The 22147-nt window shown below is 43.4% G+C and overlaps 1 protein-coding gene across 1 annotated transcript in view; it reads left to right on the plus strand.

The window, feature by feature from the left end:
- The window catches only part of MAP3K13 (mitogen-activated protein kinase kinase kinase 13), an 86020-nt gene extending 64356 nt beyond the window's left edge, over positions 1 to 21664 (plus strand). Inside the window, exons 5-16 of the mRNA XM_009284960.2 lie at positions 4583 to 4766; positions 5230 to 5421; positions 6238 to 6396; positions 9444 to 9602; positions 11298 to 11406; positions 12381 to 12490; positions 13692 to 13808; positions 14332 to 14469; positions 15484 to 16228; positions 17664 to 17734; positions 20248 to 20545; positions 21229 to 21664. Of these exons, the coding sequence (XP_009283235.1) occupies positions 4583 to 4766; positions 5230 to 5421; positions 6238 to 6396; positions 9444 to 9602; positions 11298 to 11406; positions 12381 to 12490; positions 13692 to 13808; positions 14332 to 14469; positions 15484 to 16228; positions 17664 to 17734; positions 20248 to 20545; positions 21229 to 21330 (2384 nt within the window). The 3' untranslated portion in view covers positions 21331 to 21664. The remainder of the gene's footprint in view (positions 1 to 4582; positions 4767 to 5229; positions 5422 to 6237; positions 6397 to 9443; positions 9603 to 11297; positions 11407 to 12380; positions 12491 to 13691; positions 13809 to 14331; positions 14470 to 15483; positions 16229 to 17663; positions 17735 to 20247; positions 20546 to 21228) is intronic.
- The last annotated feature ends 483 nt before the right edge of the window (positions 21665 to 22147 follow it).

Consider the following 22147-nt stretch of genomic DNA (forward strand, 5'->3'; position numbering starts at 1 on the left):
TTTCCCCCCCCCCCCCCCCCTTCATGTAACAATTACTTTAAGCCTTATCTGGGAGCAATCCTTTGTGTTGGGCTGAATCAACAGCTGGGCTAGGAGTCCAGTTTGGACCTGCAGCCATGGTGGACTTCATGTTGCCTGCAGATGCTTCCAAGTACTTTTTGCTGCTCATTGGCATCCCTGCTTGCCTGCTTTGGATCTCCTGCAGGCCCAAACTCTAGGACATGGTGGTGGTGTGGCGTGGCTGCAAGTCGTAAAATATAAATAGGTATCATGCCCTTTGCAAATGTCTGGTACTTGAGTCCATATTGCCTGCGAAGGCTTGGCTCGTGACTTGGTGAATGAGGGAAAATACAAGAAAAACTTTTACATAATTCCAGATTATCTTCTTGTTGAAATTACTCCTTGAGTTTCCTTCTCAATATCTGAGATGGTCATCAAGAGGAGTGTGTTTCTGTGCTTCCCTTGAGGACCCATGCTGGGCAGAGCTTTGGTCAGCTGGAAGTTGCCGCAGGGTGGTTTGCTGGTTGACTAAGCAGTGCCAATTGCTGCTGTTAAATGCTCTACCTGCTTGGTGAGTGTTTACTTCTGTTTTGTTCGGTGGCTGCCGGTTGATTATGTGAGGTTTAAGTATTTTGGGTTTGACCCATAAAATCACTCCTGACTAGGTTTTTCCAGTTGTTTACCCTGATTTCTAAAGGCTGTTGGTGAGTGCTTTCAGGGAGATATACTTAGTTCTTTAATGTGCATCTACCAGTTATTTAATTTGGATAGTTGGGACTCTAGCACCTTATAGTAAGACTTGTTTGTGTTTTCTACAGACTCATTAGACTTCTGAGCCATTTCCTTGGATTAAGAATCTGTCTTCAGGAGTTGCTTTCACTTTCCCTTTCACAAGTTACGTGTTTACCATCATCTTGTGCATTTTTTGTGTAAACCTGGAGAGCAAGTGCTTTACGAAGTGTGCTTGTGTTTGTGTTTTTTTTTGTAAACCAGAGATGCTTCTTGTCATAATGCCAATGCTGGCGAGGAGCCAGCACTGGCAAACGGCAAAAATTTGCTTCAAATAGATTGACTCAATGGCTCCGGCTGCTCCTGCGTTTCTTCCCCATGGGAAACAGATTCCCATCATTCTATTCAAATGGTTCTTAATCACCTTAGAAATGCAAGCTCTTCCGTAATTCCTGCTGCTATTACACTTTAATTTATTTAGGGAAAGTGTCCCACAGGTTTCTTTAGGCCTAGAAGAATCTGGAATAAAAACTGCTCCATCCTGGTAGGAGATATCCTTGTCTCTCTTCTGCTGGAGGAGGGGGGAGTGCTAGGAGAGCTGTAGCAAGCCCTGAAGTCTGGGCAATCTCAAAGGATGTTTAGCCAAGCAATGTTAACGGACTTTTGGAACAAGGCTGGCAGCACAGTCTAGTCTTGATTAGCATGTTCAGATGTGTTTCCTAGCCACCCTGCTGATCATATGAGGGGTTACTCTTCTAGACAGGCACTTTGACTTAACTATGGTTAGTCATCATAGCCATGCACCCAAGTTCTTGCAGATGGTTTATGCAAGTCCTTTTCTGTTTCAAGCTGTTGGTTGAGATGACAGAGATCTCGGCATCACCTCTTGCATTCTGTGTTTCTCATTGTACCTGCTGTGTAGATGTGCCGTAGCTGGGACAGCTGTTAATTCACCGTTCTTTTCTTCACGGTATTGTGGGCTGTTCAGGATGGGTCTGTACAGGTAGTGGGGAGAGCTTTATAACCTGCTGTCTGGGTGATGTGCATGGTCTCAACTTTCAGCTGTATTCAGCTGGCAGTGTGTTGAGTCCTCTCTTTCCCAGCCTTGCCCATTGTCCCTCTGCAGAACTGATAAGACTAACTTTGTAAGACTGACCCTTGTCAGCCTGTTGTCTTTGAGGGTGGTCCCAGGAAGCCATAGGGAGCACATACACAGTGTAATTTAGAGGTACTTTTTAATCGCTGGGTTTGGATTGTAGTAGAAAATGCAGGTTTGCACCATTAATGCTAACAAACCCCGGTTTTCAATTGAACGTAGTCCAGTGCTGTTCTCCACCAGCATTACTTTCTTTGGGAAGCTTTTCAGTGCTTGATATGTTATGGAAGCCAAATGAATCACTGATGATGGCTGTCTTGAAACGCAGTAACATGCTCCTGTACAGTGAAAGAGGTTTTTTTGATTTTTGTCTTACTGTTGCATTATACGTTACATATGGTTTGGCTCTTTGTTCTTCTTGAAATTCCCAAAGATGTAGGATGTTTCACTGATTGTTGTTACACTGAAACCTCTTCCCTGAATCGTGCCCTTGATGATCAGGGTGCAAGTGGGTTATGGGAAAGGATATATCTTGCCAAATAAACATGAGATGACTTTGCAGGAGGAAATGCGTGAACTTCTGCTTATACTTTGTTTACAATCTCTCTCTGCCTTGCCATTGCGGAGGTTAATAGGTAATATTAAGAGCAAATGAGGGTTCCTAGGTGATAGCAATATAGTTACCCATTACTGCTCACAAACTTCGGGTGCTTCAGGGAAATAAATGAGTGTTGTGTGCCTTGTACAGGAAAGGCAGTCTTCTCACACGTAAAGAAACAGCTATTTCCGTACAACAGAATAGTTTCAGTGTTGCCCACGTAAAAATACTGTTCATCAACAAACACAAAAATCAACTGTATTTGCCACCTTCTTTCAGAAGCAATGCATTTGCGAATTAAATAGAAATACAGATCTTCTCGATTTATTTATAAATTTCCTTATTTTCTTTTATTTTCCTTATTTAAAGAGCTGTCTTTAAATGTCTAAATGTCTAAAGAATTAAATACCAATTATAAGTATTGTGACAAAAAATTGCTCAAGTTGTTTGAAGAAAAACGCTTATTATTTTAAAATACTTGAATGTCCTGTGGTCAAGATAGTGGTCACAGCATGTTTCATGCATCAATTTCTGTTAGGTTCTTACACAGACAGGCATTTCTTGCTTCAATACCAAAGGACATGTTTGCTGGTAGGCAATATCACATTCACAGTGTCATGGCATTCTTGAAAATTGAGGATAGGGATTGTCCGCTGCAAATCCATGGTTACTGGGGTTGCTTAGTTACAATGCATTTCAGTTGAGGGCTGCATGCGCTCTTAATATTTTTGTACAACGTAAGGTTGGAAGTGGATATATCAGCATGAAAAGTAGACTTGTGTCTGTGAAGAAACATGTGCTGAGGATTGAACTTTGCCCTGCCAAGTAGAAGGAAATTTTTGCTGTAGATTAACAATGTTGAGGTTTTTTTCCGAGTTCAGTGAGCAGAACAAGTGCTGGGGTCTGGCTCAGGATGGGAGCTGGCTTTCCTTGGCCATGCCTGGAGAGCAGTCATTCGGCAGGAGACATCCAGCTAGTGTCTGACTGTTGCAGGAATGATTTGAGGAAAAGATTTGCATCAGGATCAGTCCAGAGGCAGTTTGGGTATATAAGTTTCCCTTCAGTGGTGACAGTATCTACAATGAACACTTTTGCATAATCCCAGCTGCAGCCCTGGGAACACCCCAATGGCTCGGAGGCTGGATGAAAGAAGAAACGTCTTTGTAGTGATCTGAAATAGGGATGTGGACAGGCGCGACTTTCTTTTATTTCAGAAATCAGTGGGTTACTTGTTTTTGCTGCTAAATAATTTATTCTCTAAACTCATACATTTATTGAGTTACAGTAAATAAATTATTGCCTGCCTTTTATCTTGCTGTTTGTGGGATGTTAAGGTAATTTCAGGGTGACTCGCAGACAACAAAGCTTTTTGTTCTGATGGGTACAACTGTCTTGAAACATTTTATACAGTGCTACTGGACCACTCTGGCAGTATCCCTACAAGATGCATGCGGTTACCTAAGAGGAGGAATCGCTTATGATTCTTTTTGCCTGTTTGACACTGATATACACAATGTTATTGTGTGGGAAAGACCTATTTCTGTGACTGGTGGTGGTGGTTAATGTGCTTTGTGTTGGATAACTTGGTGATTGCTGGTCTGCGTTTTACAACCTGCCACCTCTGACTTTCCCTTTTATTTCCTATTTTTGCCCTGTTTCGTCGGGGGGGGGGAACGTCAAATTCTTTTTTGTCAATGTTAAATGTTTTTTTCTCATCTATGCTTTTCAATGGAGTCATGTACTTTATAAGAGATACCATCATTGTTCAATTTTGGACTACAGGACCTGCTCCCCAAATTTCCAGTCCAGTGTCCCTGGTATGTTAAATTGCTGCCTGCCAAGTCGAAGTGGCTCACCCAAGTGGTTAGGAGTGGTGGTGAGCTCTGTTGAAAAAGCAGCTGGGAGAATGGGAACGAACAGGCTGGAGGCAACTGTGATGGGGGAGAGGAGCTGGATGAAAGGAAAGCTGGGGCTGAGCATGTGTGGTGTGTGCCTCAGCTGCACCTGTATTGGGAGGAGATGCCATCTACCACTCCCAGAAAAGTCTGCCTCGAGATATAGCAAAGGAGATGGCAGGTGCTGTCCTGGTGTGGTCTTGCAGCAGAACACTTTTGTGGTCTTGATCTTTTACGTTGTTTCCTTTGCTTGCCTGTGCGTAGATACCTGGGAGGTCCCGTTTGAGGAGATCTCGGAGCTGCAATGGCTGGGCAGTGGCGCACAGGGAGCCGTCTTCCTGGGCAAATTCCGGGCGGAGGAGGTGGCCATCAAGAAAGTGAGAGATCAGAACGAAACGGATATCAAGCACTTGCGGAAACTTAAACATCCTAACATCATTGCATTCAAGTAGGTTGTGAAACTTGTTAGAAACATACCTTTACCCAGGGAAGAGCCATTCACAAATATACCCTGGCCAAGTTTTTAAAATCCAGGGACTAAGCTGTCTGTAGGACAAAATGTGTGGTCATCCTTCCTCTCAAATTGTCGCGCGTTCTTGTGGAAACAAAGCTATGGACGCCATTCCCACCCAAAGCTGCACTTTGCACGCAGGCTCACAAAACGCCTGCTGTGAACCCTACAAATCTGCAGGTGTGGAAGTTGAAGAAACCCACCCCTGTCATCAGTGAGGTTCCTCCTGTGCAAAGCATGCAGGAGACATTCCCCTTCCTGTTCAGTAAGGCAGTATTAGCAGAGGCTTGCCCAGGCAGAGTACACACGTTAGTCTCCCGCCCCTTGATTGCCACCTTTGAGAGTTGCTCTGGGACTTTTACTCTACTGATCCTCACTAGCTGTGTGTTTTCTTTGACAGGGGAGTTTGCACTCAAGCCCCATGCTACTGTATTATCATGGAATACTGTGCACATGGACAGCTCTACGAAGTCCTGCGAGCAGGGCGGAAAGTCACCCCTCGGCTGCTTGTGGATTGGTCCACGGGGATTGCAAGTGGGATGAATTATCTGCACCTTCACAAAATCATCCATCGAGACCTCAAGTCACCAAAGTGAGTCTCTAGATACTTAAACATCCCCCAGTTGTGGTTATCTTTAAACTATTCCTCAAGAAAAAAAAAAAGTTAGGTCAAAAGCCCCATTATTTTTTTTTCCATGTTGACTCAAAACTAATGAGAGTCAAACTAATGAAACTTATTGGCACTCCCTCCTGTGCTGCAATTTAACAAGACTGGAAATTTTACCAGTATCTTACACGGTAAATAGCAGTCAGGAAATATTTCTCATGATTTGATGGTGTCTGGTCCTTTTTGAAAGTGGGATATTCTGTTGCCTTCTGCTTTTTTATCTTTCCTTCTTAATTGTTCTTTTGTAACTTCCCTGGTTTTCTGGAATGCGTCTTTCTCATTTCTCTGTTGCTTTCTGACTAAAACTATCTGGCTGCTTATATTCTTATTCCCTAGATGTTTATCACTCCTTTAGCCTGTGACATGACTGTGACAGTGCGTTAGGATAATACTTTTAGATGGTTTACAGTACAGTTTAAGGTACAGCTTTACTAAAACTTTGAGACACCTCAGATATAGTGATTCTTCAATGACTTGTTAATTTGCAATTTTATCAAGATTGATTTTTTGACTTGTAGCATTTAGAAATGCATTTGAGGCACAAAACACAACGACCCCAAAGAAAGTGAGTGCTTTCATTGGTGAAAATGCATAATCTTTTTTTCTTGTGCTGCAATTGTGAACAGCATGGCCTCATCAACTGTTTGTGTTGATTAAGAAGGGATTTACTCCCAGTGGCTGTTGTGGTACAAGAAAAATTGCAAAATGCTGATTTCTTTTTTTTTTTTTTTTTCTCTCCAGCGTTTTAGTTACACACACAGATGCAGTAAAAATTTCAGATTTTGGTACATCTAAAGAACTCAGTGATAAAAGTACCAAAATGTCTTTTGCGGGAACTGTGGCTTGGATGGCCCCAGAGGTGATACGCAATGAGCCTGTCTCTGAAAAGGTGGATATCTGGTGAGTAGTATTAATGTTTAAGTATCTTCACCTTCTGTTTAGCCACTTGGTTTCCCAGCACTTTACATATTCAGCACTTTTTTCTCATTCTAGGCATGGGGATAGTTTGCTCTGTGGTGGACTATTCCTTTCTCCATCTGCCTAGTGCCCTGATCTTTGTTACTGAACCATGGGCTATAATGGAAAGAGAAATGACATACATGTGTAAAAGCTGCGTGTTGAGATCTGAAGGTATCTAGTGAGACTTGGTGCAGACTATCTGTGTCTTGCAGTAAGTGAATGCAACACTTCTTCCCTGCGTCATTATTCAGGCCAGAACTTTCTTCCACTCCTGGTGCTCAGGGCCCCCTCAGCAACTTTTGCAGCCAGGGTATTTTTCACTTGCTTTCTACCCTCTTCAGGGCCACGCATGAGCTGTCAGGAGGCCTCTACTCTGCTAGCTTGAAGTGTCTGACCACCTTTTGCTTTCTGCATACTGGGCTTGCTTGTTACGTGTACAGCCACAGGATTATAGTCCAGTGAATCTAACCCCAGACCCAAGAGGGAGGAAACCAGGATGCATTGTAAGAGTTTTGAACACATATTTCCGTCCCATGTGAAATGTACTCTGTGTCCGAAGGAACACAAGGAAAGGTTCAGATCTCTGTGCTATTAAAAATGCTTGAGAGAGGACTCAGCCTTGGAGCTCCTTTGGGATGCCTCTCCACAGGTTTCAGGGTCCTCAAGGGAACTGCATCTCTGTTTCTGCCTTGTTATTTCTGCATACTAAATGTCAGGAGCCAGGACAAATGCCCTTCTCCCTGCTTTACAGTCAGGATGAATTTTCCTTCTTGTGGTTTTTCAGCTTCAAATGCTGTCACCTCCCTTACACAGTGTGAAGCTGCAGGTAGAAGCTGTGGGTGGTTCAGAGTGTGAGTGGAGTCAGACAGCAGTCTGCTGCTGGTGTTTTAGCTTGGAGCTGGGTCATGACTTTAAGTCAAGATTTCCTGTAGGGAAAGGGAAAGTCTTGTAATGTGCAGTATACAGCTCTTCTTGTGCCTGCAGTGTTTTGTGTGTTCATTTTGTGTGGATGTAGCAGGCCATAGCATAGCCAGCTCTTCTGGGAGAAACTCTTGGATTGTTTTGGAGAGAAAAAGATTCACCATTTGTCTTCTGAGTTCCTCCCTTTGAATCACAGGTTCATGAGGAGGAATGGTGCTGGATTTCCAACCTCAGCTTTCTGTCCTTTAGAGTGGCTTGGGTTCAGAAATACTGTGTATTTCAGTATTTCAGTAATACTGTGTATTTCATCATGTCCAATAAAAATCAGCTGCTGCTCTGCTGAGGACTGTGGGCACTCCTTTACTCCTTTCCTCAGTGACTTAAGAGATGTTGCTCTTTGGTGCAAACCTAGAGGTGCCTTCTGTGCAAGTTCCTCTTCAGTCCACTGCCATGGTGATTGCTCAAACAACTCCTTGACATCCATTCCTCCCCCAAGATGAATAAAAGCAATGTTCATGAATGCTGCCAACAAATGAGAACAGTTCCTAAGCTGCTTATATGTCTGCTCTCTCTCATCTTTAACAGCATGCTAAAAAAAAAAAAAAATCTATAATCTTATCAGGAGTCTTGAAAATCCTTTGTCAGTTCTTAATTATAACAAAGCTGAAACCAGATGGGGTTTCCTGGTAGTTTGTTCAACCACCTGGATCCCTGCTTTCCTGCAGCCCACGGTAAAAAAACTTCGAGAGAAAAAATGTTCAAATGCTGCTTGGGTTTTTTTGTTGGGTTTTGGTTTTTTTTTTCCTTTCCCCCCCACATGATTTGAAGCCAATGGGCTTTGAAAGTGCAATGTTTTTCACATTAAGTTCTGTTTCCTGACTGATGGTTGTTCAGACCCAGGCAGTTTGTCCCTTAGATGTTCTTCTGTACTTAATAAAAGAAACTTGGTATTAGTACAAGTCAGAAACACACTTCTCACTTTTCACCTGGTTTGACTTGCTGGCAAGCTTGGCAGGGTCGGTGTCCCACAGATGGATAGGGCATGCAAGTAAGGTGATATGTCTGGGTTTGAAATTGAGATGGTTGTACCTCACTTCGTATCGCAGCCTGGTTGTTAATGTGCAGTAAGAGTGGTGTTGGCATTTTGTTTGCCTCTGTATTGACTGGTTTGATATGTCTTTGGTGTTTTATTGGGTGAAGATTGTAAATAAAACAAATAACTGTTTGCTGTTGTAAGTTAAGGTTTTGGTCCTTACTGATCATTTCACTAAGGAAGAGAAGCAAAGTGAGTTTTCTTACCTATATCTTTCAGTTCTTGTAATAGGAGGTTCTTTTCCAGGCAAAGTTCTCTTAATTAATTTTTTCTTTCTTTTGCCTTCCTTTGTTCAGCACAAAAGAAATATCAGATGAGACTGCATGTGCTTTTGATACTGACACTTATGCATGTTGCATTTGTTTCTTCATTTCTGTGTTGCAGTAGTTGTAGCAATGAGTCTCAAACCTATGAAACTCTTACCTAGGAGTACACGTAACAGCAGAGGGAGCTTTTGGCTAGAGGAAAAAAAAAGTTAAATGAAATGTAAAAAAAACCCCTGCAAAACACAATCTTTGTTCTGTTGTCTCTAAGACACTTATCAGTTCTTCTGTCTGTCCTGTAGACTTCTGACTGTTCTTATTGGTAAGAACAGATCATTTACTATCTCAGAAAAGCTATCTTTCCTCTTCATTTAACAGGAGTAAGATTTCATCTGTACAGAAAAACTTCTAATGTGCTTTCAGGATTTTTAAAATCTCACAAAGAAATAGGAAAGGATGGGTGAAAACCGATGTAGCTTGGTGGTCAGCCCAGTGCTGGAGCAGAGGAGGAAGAGTTACCTGATGTATGAAATAGATATTCTTGGTTAAAAACTAGTATGTAAACACTGTTGCACCTACTTGCAATTTCAGATCAGACATAACTGACAAAGAAAGTGATTTTTTTTTTTTTTTTTTTCCCCCAAGCTTCAGATGTTTCTGTCAAATTGAATTCACACAGAAGTTTTTGTCCTGGTTTATTTCTTCATCAGGTCGTTTGGGGTAGTTTTGTGGGAACTGCTTACAGGAGAGATTCCCTACAAGGACGTGGACTCTTCGGCCATCATTTGGGGAGTGGGCAGTAACAGCCTGCACCTTCCTGTCCCTTCCACGTGCCCAGATGGCTTCAAAATCCTCATGAAGCAGACCTGGTAAGAGCCTGAACCCTGCACAGACCTAGGGCTTGCTCCCAGTTCTTGCCAGATACCCAGTAAAACCGATGAAACCAGGGTCAGGGTGGGAGTGTTGAGCCTAGAGCAGAGGGCTCTTGAATACTCTCACGCTTGTCATGAGAGCAATAAGTTTTAACATTTTGGATTCTGCTTCCTTGTGGCAGCAGGCCTGGGCCCCAGAAGGACATTTGGAGCTTAGAGGAAGTAGGAAGAGACCTGTCTGGTTTGCTGGGTGGATGGGGCAGGGAAGGGAGCGGGTAGACACTGTTGAGACAGGCTAGTGAGGGGGAACGAGTTGAATAGGAGAGAAGTGGGGGAGTAGAGCTTGATGGGAGCCCCAGCAGAGTGACAGTTACCCATGAGTTGCCTGTCCAGTGTGAAACGGGAGCAGGCAGCATGAAGGTCATCTTCAGTAGCCTTCACAGAGGTGGTTGCTTTGTTGTAGCAAAGCAGGTGATAAGAGGTAGCTCTGTGGGAAGAGAAAAGGAGCTGGAAGAAAAGTAGGGGTAAAATTTCTTGAGGCTGGCTCCAGAGTGAAAGGAAATGATTTTTCACTTTGAAACCCCCTTGTAAGTGATGGGCTTGTGAACTGGACAAAGAGAAATTCGAGCTTTCTGTATGAAACCAGGATTTTACAGGTATAGATATGGAAAATGCTTTCAGTTTCCTCCATATGCCAGATTAGAGTTGAAATTCTTTGTCCTGGGTTATGCATTAATGCTTTGTCTTTGTAATTGCATTTTGACACAGAGTGTAAGTGGTCTTCCAGCATTTTCCCACTCCATGAGTTTTACCAGCCATCCTCTCGATGACACAAAGGGAAAAACAGGCCAGAGCATCTATGGATCTTTTCAAGTGGCTGTTTACCCGCCCCGACCGTGAGCTGCAGCAGGTCGTGCTGTTGCAGGATCTGTGCTGAGATGTGCTCTGCCTGGCTGTGCTTCTATGCGTGGCTGCAAAAGCCAGGAAGCAGTTTGTGCAGCTCTGAACACTGAGTACACACACTTGTATCCCCATCTAGTGGAAGTAGGTGGTTTGTAGGGGAGAGATGGCTGAAGAAGCTGTTTCTTGTCCTGAGCACTGAATTCATGCAGCAAGTCTGGTGGGTTCAGTCCTGAAGCTCAAGTGCTTGTCTCTTTTTTCAGATACCAGTGTTTTTGTACTTGAATGTGATCTTAGAGATGTTCAGTGCATTACTATACTGTGTAGACTTAGGCATTTACGATGTGGCAACATAGATATGTTCGGTGTTTATAGACACCCTGTTTTGTTGAATGTAAATTATAATTTCTACTAGACTGATTATTCCCATTATAAAATTTGGAAATTAACGGGATAATGAACTGAGATCTGCTTCTTCTCAACAAACAAGTTAGGAACAGTTTCAGTTTGTATCCTATCTTTCACTTCGTAATCACATTTTCTTATTTTAAATAGTTTTTCATCTCTTTTGTTTCTTCAGAATAGATCATCACAAACCAAAAACTGAATACCAAACAGCTCTAGCACAATAAACTCTCACTGAGCAAAAGAGAAAACCAGAAAAGCTCCTTTGCTCTAATCTGTCAGCTACACTATTCAGAGAATATGTTCTAGTGAGAAACCCTTTCAGAAGGGTAGGAGTAGCTAGCAATGTTAACCTCATCTCATGCTTGGGTATTTGTTTTGCTCCAGGCAGAGCAAGCCCCGGAATCGTCCCTCCTTCCGGCAGACACTGATGCATCTGGACATCGCATCTGCTGACGTGCTGGCTACTCCTCAGGAAACCTATTTCAAATCACAGGTAACTGGAGAATGGCTGTAGCCCATGAGTACTGGAGTTAGCTCCAAGGATCTGATTTTGGAGGCTGCACTGAGTACAGCAGAAGTCTGGATTCATGATTTCAGTTTGATTCTTGGGGAGAAGCAAACTGATGGGTATTTGAAAATCTTTTACTCAAACTTTCACAAACTGAGACATCTGCTGACTTTAGTCAGAAACTCAGCGTTGTCTCATTCACTTCTCCCCGAAACTGCTGACTTCAGATGTTCTGCTCCCAGCTGTTCTCCCAGTACTGTTGTACAGGAGAGGACGAGATTGCTGAGAGAGGAACTGCTGCATTTATAGTGAAGATGAGCAGGGCAGCCAGTGGGACAAAGAGCTGTTACAGGGCAGTGAAGGGACTCTGGGACTTTCAGGGAAGATCTAAAAGTATGTTCTTAGAGATTCCTCCGAGTCCTACCCAGCGAGCTATTGTCTGCTCCCAAGGAGGGAATGAGAATGAAACCTTGCCTCCAGTATAGAGGATCTGTATGGTGTTGGGGTGTATGTGAGGAAGTGGGTGCATTTAGTAAAACTGCAAGAATCAGGGCTTCAAGGGACAAATAGAGTTAGTATCACCCTAGTGACAGTCATTGTTGTCATGAATATGGGTTTCCAAATCATAAGCCTTTCTGTTTACTTTAAATGCCAAAAGGGAAGAAAATGTTGTCTTAGGATGAAAAAAGCTTTAGGAATTTTTAAAAATATTTTTTAGAAAATGCAGATATATTTTAAATGATCTAATCGGAGCACAAAATTGGAAATTCCATTTAAAAATGCTGAAACTAAACATGCTGCAATGTTGTTACCCAGAATAATTCAGCTAACAGAAACATGTTTTCAACCCAAACCTGTAACTTTCTGCAGACACAAAGAATGTTGCCCAAGAGGTTTTTTTTGGTGCAACTAGGGATCCCAATCCTTTGTAAATACCTGAAAGTAAATTGCTTCCCTAGGCTGAATGGAGAGAAGAAGTGAAGAAACATTTTGAGAAAATTAAAAGTGAAGGAACTTGTATCCACCGGCTAGATGAAGAATTGATTCGTCGTCGAAGAGAAGAGCTGAGGTCTGTCAACAGTCTTTTATGTTTACTTTTCCCATCCAGCCTTCTCTTCACCAGCTAAATGAGCCCAGCTCCCTCAGCTTCTCTTCACAGGGCATATGCTCCAGCCCCTGACTGTCTTCATGCTCCTTTCGTACTGAGGACCCCAAAACAGGACTCGGTATTCCTGGTGGCATAAATTCGGGCAGCCTAAATTCCTTGTGAGTCCAGAAACTGAGATTCCCACGGGCATGCCCTAGGCCTTGAGCACTGCTTGGCTGATGGAAAGCTATATATAGCGAGAGAAACAGTGGAAACTGTCCCTGCTCTTGGGCAGTCTGAACAGTTTGCTCCAGGCAAGATGGGCAAAGCCTTGTGTGTTTACCAGGGAATATTTCTGCCTGAGTTTTGGTGTTTGTGATAACGGCACTGAAGCAGGTACATCTGTCTCAGTGGAAAATGCATCTTGCAGTTTGCTGTGAGCTTTCTGTGCCCTGATACTTTCTTTGGATTAGTTATTTCCAGAGAAGTGAACACACTCCAATTTCAGCCCACTGAAATTCATTTTGAACATTAGACCGACTTAAAAATGAAAGCAGAGTGTTTATTTAAGAAAGGAAAGTGTTATCTTCTGTGATACAAATTTGCAAATATAGTTATGACGCAGAAACATAAAACACCAAATAGCAGTTCTATGTCAAACCTAAGAAACAAAAGGAAACCTTGTTCAGCCAGTTTGATGTAGTTGTTGATCAGTGTTCCCTAGCCCTAGGGAGCTTTTGATGGTCCCATCTTTCAGCTGTGGTTCAAGATGTCTTCTGCAACTATACTGTAGCTGTAGGGGCATATTGCTTTCTATGAAATACAAACAGATGATTCCTTTCCCTCTTTCTTTAGAAGCTGACTTAGCCCCTTCTCTGTGCAAACAGGATGATCAGGGCTTGGCCAAAGGGCTTGTGGATGCATGTGAGGCATTTGCAGCTTCTCTAGTGAGAAGTGTTGCCACTCTTTCAGGACTGTTAAATGCTTTCTAAATCATATCACGATTCATTGCTGTATCAAGCTCTTAATTGTCATTCATAGTTAGCTCTATCTGGGGTTCAGTGCAAAACAGCTGGCAAATTTGACTTTTAGAAGGCCTTTTCCTAAAGCACCTGTACTTTTCCTTATTCTCTCTTGATCCATGGACATCAGATTGTGGAATAATGATTTTTCTGTTTTTCAGACATGCATTGGATATCCGCGAACACTATGAGAGGAAGCTGGAGCGAGCCAATAACTTATACATGGAGCTCAGCGCTATTATGCTGCAGCTGGAGGTCCGTGAGAAGGAGCTCATAAAGTATGTATTTCTGGGCATAATAGCATGCCATGCACGTGGCAATATGCATACAGGAGAAAAAAAACAATAGTTCATTTCTAAACTGCATAGTGGTACTTGTAGATTTAGTGTCCCCTGACAAACTTACAGCGTAAAGAAAGAGCTGGCAAGCAGAGAGAGGCCCCTTAAGAGCAGATTACTGCAGACCACTTAGTGCACGTATCGTTACCCAGCGTTTACTGACTGGGAGAAAGGCACCTTTCCCATTTGGTGTTGGCATCCTTTGGCCCCTTTGTAAAGAGAAAAGCAGTGCTGTTTCTGGACTGTACGCCAGGGCCCTGTTCCAACTGCCTGATCTCTGCAGAGAGAATTTAGAAAATGACTATGTCCTTTCCCAGAACAGCATGTTGTGTTGCACCCAGCCATAGCTGAGAAACAGGCACGCAGTCTGCTTGCAGTGGAGCTGTGTTTCTGTCCAGCAGGAGCTGCAGTTGGATAAAGAGAGAACTGATTTTATTTTTTTTTTTCTTCCCCAATGTTTCAGGAGGGAACAAGCAGTGGAAAAGAAATACCCTGGGACTTACAAACGCCACCCAGTCAGACCAATAATCCACCCCAATACAGTGGAGAAGCTGATGAAGAGGAAAGGTGTCTCTCATAAACCAGGCAGCCAGACTAAACGGTAAGAAGTAACAACCCAGTTCTGTGCCAGGAACCAGTGGTAGATCCCCACTGAGAAGAGCAGGCAGCTTACTTCCCTTTGAGTCTGATGACAGCACAGGACAGGCCAAAGGAGTGTTCACTCTTGGGCCTGGTCTGATCCTCAGAACCACAATTGTTTAATTGTCTTTAGGTAAAAGGGATGAATCCTGCCATCCCTTGTACCTGGGCAGCTCTCTGGAACCGTTTAGTCCATATGATTTTTTCACAGATGATGGTACTTTGACAGGAGGTATCTAATATGTTGTCTCAAATTCCTAACTATCCAAGCAAAGAGCAGTTAGATCATCCTTGCCTTGAATGGTAATAAGCAGGGTGAGGGATTGTGGAAATCATCCAGCCCTCAGGGAGGATGGATTCATTGTTGAGGAATTAAATTGGGATTTGAGATTTGGGTATTCATACTGTCCTTTCAGCTATTTCTCTTCTGCATGACTTTCAGAAAGTGAGATTTTTTTTTTTTTTTTCAGAGGAGTTGTCTATTTTATTCTTCCCTTTTCTGGGATTTCCAGGAGTTAGAGAGTCCTGATTAACAGTGAATAATCACTTCTGAATTAGTATCCACACGTGCTTCTGAAATGAGCAGGCTGATAACCATCAGCAGATTGGGACCCTATTGTGCTGAGCATTGTATATGCACACAGTAAGAGACATGCCCTACACCAAGGTCTTAGGAGGGAGCTATTTTGGGAGCAGAACATCAAAATAAGGGTGGAAAAAGGAGAGTATGTGGCAGGTATTGAAAAAGCAGCAAGAAGGGAGTGTAGAGCACGATGGGCTGAACAGCAAGGACATTTTGTGGAGAGAATCAAAGGAAGCTAAATGCAGAAGTCAAACAGCTGAAGGGGAGGGAAGCCTGTAGATTTCAGAAAGCAGAGTGTGCTTATGGCTACAGCTGCCTCTTCATCCTGGCTCTGAGCCGATGTAATTTCTTAGTTTGTGGTTTAATGTGTGACTTCTGCTGACTGTCTCTCAGGCCAGATCTACTGAAGTCAGAGGGCATACCCAGCACAGAAGCAGCATCCAATGGCTCACCAGTCTCAGGAAGTCCCAAAATGTCAACACTGAGCGGCAAAAGCCGCTACCGCAGTAAGCCACGTCACCGCCGAGGGAACAGCAAAGGCAGCTACAATGATTTTGCAGGGATCTTGAAAAACCAGCCAGTGCAAGATGATGCACCCCCACCTCCACCTCATAATCATTCTCATCATCCCAGCCTACCGCAGCAACATGGCCACAGCCATCCCCATGGCCATCACTCACGGCTTCATGCCCACGGACAAGATATTGCCAACTGCGCAAACAACTTAAGGTACTTTGGCCCTGCAGCAGCGCTGCGTAGCCCTCTCAGTAACCATGCGCAAAGGCGGATGTCTGGTTCAAGCCCCGATCTCATCTCTGCTGCCATGGAAGCAGATTGCCGAAGGAATCTGGAGAGCAAAGAAAGCAAAGCTGATCATTGGGAGTGTTGCAAAACAGATCCATATAATTCCTGTCTTCAGTGCAGGGAAGAGGACAGTGGTCAGGTACAGATGTCATCTGTTGAAACAGGGATGAGCCATTCTCAATCACCAACATCTGTTTCCCTATACGAAAATGCGCAGTTCATTGAGAAGATGGAGGAAGAGGGCTTCAGCAACTGTAAGTCAGCGTCTGCCCTAGGCACTCCCCAGCACATGGCTTCCTCAGTGCTACCTTGCAAAGCAAGACCCCTTCAAAAGGTAAAGACAAAGCATAGTGACTTAAAAAAACCCCAAAGCTTGCTCCTCTTTTCCCTCTCCACCAAAAGATGATGTGTAGCATAGGCTAGTGTCTGGATATAGAATAGTAGCAAAGCCATGTTTCCCATGCACATAGCAGTAGTTACATGTACAACTTTATCTTAAAGAGATCATGCCCATCTGAACTTGGCTTTGTGATCTGGACATACTTTTAAAGCCAATTTTATTGAGAAGTACTGTAGGCATATCGGAGCATACTGCTAATAATGAGGGTTGTCAAATGTGGTTTTGATAGGGCCTAGTTCTGTTACTTGCTATTTAGCCAGTTTTTGTTTCAGCTGAAACTTGGTCTACTGAATTTTTGTTGTTGAAACAGTCTCAATGTTTTCAAGCCTTTCTCAAAACAAAGGAAGGCGTAAATGCATTCTTTTGGTGATGTTAAAGATTATGTACCAGTTTCATTGAGAATCTGTAGTGCTGCTGTGCCTCGGAACAGAACTTCAACATTTGCCATGGTCTTGGGGACATGCCTTTTGCTGCACCTGCCAGAAACTGTCCCCCTTGATCAAACGTCATAGTTCTCATGTATTTTGTGAAGATTTTGCAAGAGTCAAAAAGATGTTACAGCACAGTTGTACAGAAACAGTTCTTCATTCCTCCTGCTTCCACCCAGGTGGTGAGAGAAGTAGGAACCAGTCTGAGTGGAGTTCAAAGAGCCGGAAAACTGGGCCTGAGTGGAAAAGTGAAGGAAAAGAGGATGGGTACCAGACCAAGAGTGTGATTTGGGCCCAGAATGAAGGGAGGAGCAGGAGCTCATATTACGAAGGGATGGGATGAGATAGAGGCTGAATCTGAACCAGGGGTTGGCAGGTTGGATAGGCTGGAAGGAGGCTGTAAAAACCAAGATTGCAGGGGGTGGATTTGGATGGGAAAAGGAGAATAAAAGGCTCTGTGCTCACTGAGGTAGAGAATGGAACAAAACTCAAGTTTTCCTAGTTGGTGAAACCCACCAGCAAAGGCTGTGTCATGCTCCATCCTGCTCTATGATGGGCTCACGTAGAAAAGGGTTGAAGTCGTAAAGCCAAGAGTGCCAGATCAGCTCAATAATTTATGTGGATTTTAGTGGGATACTAATTACTTGATTTGCTTCTGTAAAAATCCGGAACGTTATGTACTCGTTGCCTGCTAAAGTACTCCAGTGTATTTCAAAGTCAATCACTCCAAATTCAGAAATGGAAGCATTAAGACTGCCTGAAATAATCTCCTGGTAAGAAGTCCGAGTCAGTTTTCACTGATTTGCAAGTTCTTTTCTTGTCTAGATTGTTGCAGCCCATTGACAGAGTGACTTTGTCCTGGAGGACCAAGGGGCAACCATGTAGTTCCATGTTTGTTCTTTCGCAAATGTGATATCATTCTTGCCCTTGTTTTCTGCCAGAGCGGTGATGACTCTTCAGAGGAGGAAGAGGGCGAAGTAGACAGTGAAGTGGAATTTCCTCGTAGACAAAGGTAAAAGGTGAATTCACTCTAATCTCTCTTTGGTGGGACAAAACTCAGGAGGACAACTGTCATAGCAGCTGCACACCAGCATTGAAACTGTGGAAGGTGCTGGCAAAAGAACAGAATCACATTCAGTGCATCCCATCTGCCCTCGGTGATCTTCCATGTTCACTCACTGTTTTCAGCCTGTTCTGAGATGTTTTCTTCAGCACAGCTTTTCTGTTGCAGGCTGTTTGTAGCACAACTTGATCACACTTGATAACATTATTCAGCCTATAAAAATAAGCTTCTGCATCTGTTTCACCAGAATCAGACTTACTGGATGTTGGGATCCTTTGTGAACTCTTTCAAATGTTGTTTATTTACTGTTGCTGCAGTGGGACTGACTCCAGCATCTTTGTAGTTGAATTCAAGTAGGATTGAAGAGCTAGGTGACAAAGCAGCAGATCAAATTTGGTGGTGTTGCCTGTAAAATAAGAGACTTGAGGGGGCGTTCCTACCTAAGCATATGTAATAATGGGCTTTACAGTCCTGTGCTCAGGAAAGAGATCGTGGCATTGGTGTAGTAGCTTTATGAAAGCAGCTGCTTGAAGTGCAGAAGTGATCCAGTGGACAAATAGGTTAAGGGTTGTTAGGAAAGGAGCAGAGAAGAAAATAAAAGCTTGTCTGCTGTTGTATACCTCCACAGCACACCTGCAGCTTGAATCCTAAATGCCACCTTCATTGCTCCAGCTCAAAGACCATGGTAAAATTTGAAAAGGTACTGAAAAGTGTGCCAAGAATGGTTACAGACGGTTTCCATAGAAGAAGAGATTAAATCCACGAGGAATGTTTGTCTAGCAGGAGGAGAGGTGATACTGGAGGTGCATGAAATTGTATTTTATGTGGAGAAAATAGACAAGGAATGATTCCTCACATTCATGTTAGGGACACCTAGTGAAGCAAACAGAGGACTTAAAATGACCAAAAAGAAGTGCTTTTTCCCTCCAAAACATTTTCAGATGTGGAGCAAATTGTCAAGGTACGCTGTGGAAATCAAAACATAAACAAGTCATAAGTGTTAAATTTATGGCATATAGATCCATCAGTGCTGTTAAACACTGTCATCCAGGTTTGATCTTCAGCTCAGAAGTCTGATTTGCTGAATGGTACAAACCAGGAAGATACGCCAGGAGAAAGCAGGCTCTGTCTGCACACCTTGTTCTCATACTTTTCCCAGATTATGTCTTCCTGCCTAGGGTTGGAGACAGAACGCTGGGCTAGATGAGTTTTCTGACTTACACGGTTCTTGTGTGATTGTTGCTTCTTCTGTGATTTACTAACTTGGAAGACAAATTGCCTTTCTTGAATTCAATGTGACGACCTGTTATGGGTCTCCTGGCATGTTCAGTCAACTGATATTTTGTACCATTACTGTTGAATCCTGGCATGAGGCGATTTCCACATTCAAGTAACTGTGAGCTTATTTTTTGAGCACACATACCTAAATTCTAGCCTGGCTGTTGGGATTGCTGCCAGGTGATGCAGATATTCCCAGCTGAATTATCTTGAACCCTACAGTACAGCCTTTCTTTAGAAAAAGGGACTGTTAAAGAAAAATATGCTCCTGGGCGGATCAGCTAATATGAACATGTAGCAGACAAGACCAAATAAGAACAGATTAATTTAAAGATGCAGCTCTTGAACTAAATCATTCCAAAGATGGTAGATTTCCATAGCTCCAAGATGTGAAAGGCAGTCCAACACTTTGCAGAGCTCTTGCTGCCAGCCTTGCAGATCACTTATGAATCAGCTGGAGATGTGTTCTTAGAGTGGGAAGAGGCTCTTAGAGAGTTGATGTAAAGCCTTTTGTAGGGATAGGACCTGTTTTGCTCAAAGACATTTTTGGAAGGATCAAGCCCTTAGCCCAGTGTGGAGGAGCGACCAGGCAGTATTGAGTGCACTGTGCCTGAGCGGTATCTGCTAGGGAGAACAGGATGGAGCAGCCTGGGCTGCCTGTTACAGTGAGTGAGTGAGCCCTATTCTTGTGCTGAAGATGCCAGTTAAAAGCACAGGTGCAAAAATCTGCTCTGTATTGCATGCTACAGGAAGGAAGATGAGAGGTTTGCCTGGGGAACCTGTGTAAGGATGTAGTAGCCACTCTGCATTTACTGCACTACTAATGTTGTGAGGGTTTTGGTTGTGATATGTCTCGAAAGAAAGGTGCCTGGTAACCTTGCTACACATCAGAAACAGAGTTATGTAAGGATATGCTCGAACTGTAACGTTGCACTGTCTTGCCAGCTCATTCTTACTCTGTGCAGTGAGAGCATGTGCAGAAACCTGTCCACTGAGAAGCTGTAACTTTTCTAGCTGGCGGTGGGCTCCTGGGGACAGGCTCACCCAGGGCTGAGTGTGCACCAGGAGTGGGGTCTGTTGAGGCCAGTTGTAGCAGGGTAGTCGAACACAGCACCCAGGAAATTGCTTTTCCTCTGCAATCAGAGGCACTGTGATACAAGCTGAACTACTCTCCTGGTTTGCAGACCTCACCGCTGTATTAGTAGCTGCCAGTCCTACTCAACCTTCAGCTCGGAGAACTTCTCGGTGTCAGATGGAGAGGAGGGGAACACAAGCGATCATTCGAACAGCCCAGATGAGCTGGCCACCAAGCTGGAAGATGAGCTGGCTGAGAAGCTGGAGGACATGTTGTCTCAGACTCCAGAGATCCCCATTGAAATCTCCACCCAGTCTGATGGGCTTTCAGACAAAGAGTGTGCTGTGCGGAGAGTCAAGACTCAGATGTCTCTGGGCAAACTTTGTGCAGATGAACACAGCTGTGAGGTGAGTTGTAAGTTAAGCAATCCCCTCTTCCTTCTATTGAGTGGAAAAAAAAAGTTACGGAAAGGAATCCAAGGGTCAGAAAGTTGGATGACTGCCTAGGAAATGCTGTGGTAGATGTACTACAGCAAAGCAACTGCTTAAATAACCAGTCTTTCTCATACTTGGCCAGATGAGTAGACAGGGGAAAGTAGTGCAAACAAAGCTGAATGTAATTTGCTGGTCAAGATGAGTGTGATATTGGGAGGGCATCGGATTTGCAGTTGCATTAAGTAGGATAAAAAATAGCACATAAAGTAGATAATGAAACAGAAGGGATATCAACTGTCTGCCTCAAACTTATCCATTGGCAGCCTTGCTGATGAAGCTAGAATGATTTTCTTCCTTTTACTGTCTTTCAAGTGTTTGGGAGGGGTAGGGCAGAGCCTGCTGCACCATCTTCTCATAATTCCGCCTGTGTTTGATAGTGCTCTGACCAGATATTTTTCTGCTGTCCCTTCCTTAAGGGGAGACAAGTGACCTTTGGTAGGGCGATTGTGTGTCGTTGCTATTTCCTGTGTTCTGCCAATCTTTCCTTCCCTGCTGGTGGTGACCTTTGCCTGTCTGCTGTTACAGATTGGGATGGTGTCGTTGATCTGCAGTGCAGGAATGTTGCTCAAGTCTTCCCCTTTCCTTTTACTTTGCAGAACCCAGCACAGTTTGGAGAATCAGACTGTGACTCTTCTGAAGGGGAGTGTTCTGATGCCACGGTCAGGACCAATAAGCCCTGCAGCTCTGCTACTTGGTAATACAGATCTCCCCCAAAGCTTCCTGATACTGGCATTTTGATTTCCCTGAGATTCCACTTCATTCCCCTTCATCACACTTTACAGGAAGAGAAGATGCTTCTCCTTCCCACCCCAGGAGTGATTTGCAATAACCTGAATCTCTGGAAAATGTCCAAATGAAATTAATTCTCTTTGAGCATTTCAATCAAGAATGGCAGGGATGTATTTTATTGAATAATCTAGTTACTGTAACATGGATATTTATTTTTTTGACATTTTAACACTTTTTACTGTAAAGAGTGGATTGTATTTATAGACACACAGACTTGTTGCAAAAAAAAAAAAAGTTCAGAAAGCAAGCACATTACAGAGAAACATCCTGGGAGTCCTGCCTGGACAGCTTTGTGTACAAACGTGGGGGGATTCTCTTGCTGCTTTCACAGGGGACCAGGCCTCGAGGCCCTGAAGATTGGAGAACAGATCAAGAAAACTAAACCACTCAGTCTTATCAAATGAGGAAGCATAAAAAGACCTTACTATAGGGTAACCTGTGAACAAAGCATATTCAGTATAACCAGCTGGGTAATTTTTAATCAGAAGGTGGACATGTTCCTGGAGAAAATTGGTACTGAGGTGCTAACATCCAGGGTCTTCTGAGTCGATACATCCCCAGGAATGTAATAGTGGGTTTTATTTTAAAGATTTTTAGTTTCTTTTTTTTAATCAGCATTTTGTTGTGAGATCCTGCAAATGTATTCTAACCTCGTCCTCTCGAGAATTGGTATAAGAGCACTTCTTAACATCGTCCTTGCTTCACTCTGGCAGTGTCGATCTCCAG

Source organism: Aptenodytes forsteri, unplaced genomic scaffold (genome assembly GCF_000699145.1).
Source record: "Aptenodytes forsteri isolate BGI_AS27 unplaced genomic scaffold, ASM69914v1 Scaffold679, whole genome shotgun sequence".
Classification (NCBI taxonomy): Eukaryota; Metazoa; Chordata; class Aves; order Sphenisciformes; family Spheniscidae; genus Aptenodytes; species Aptenodytes forsteri.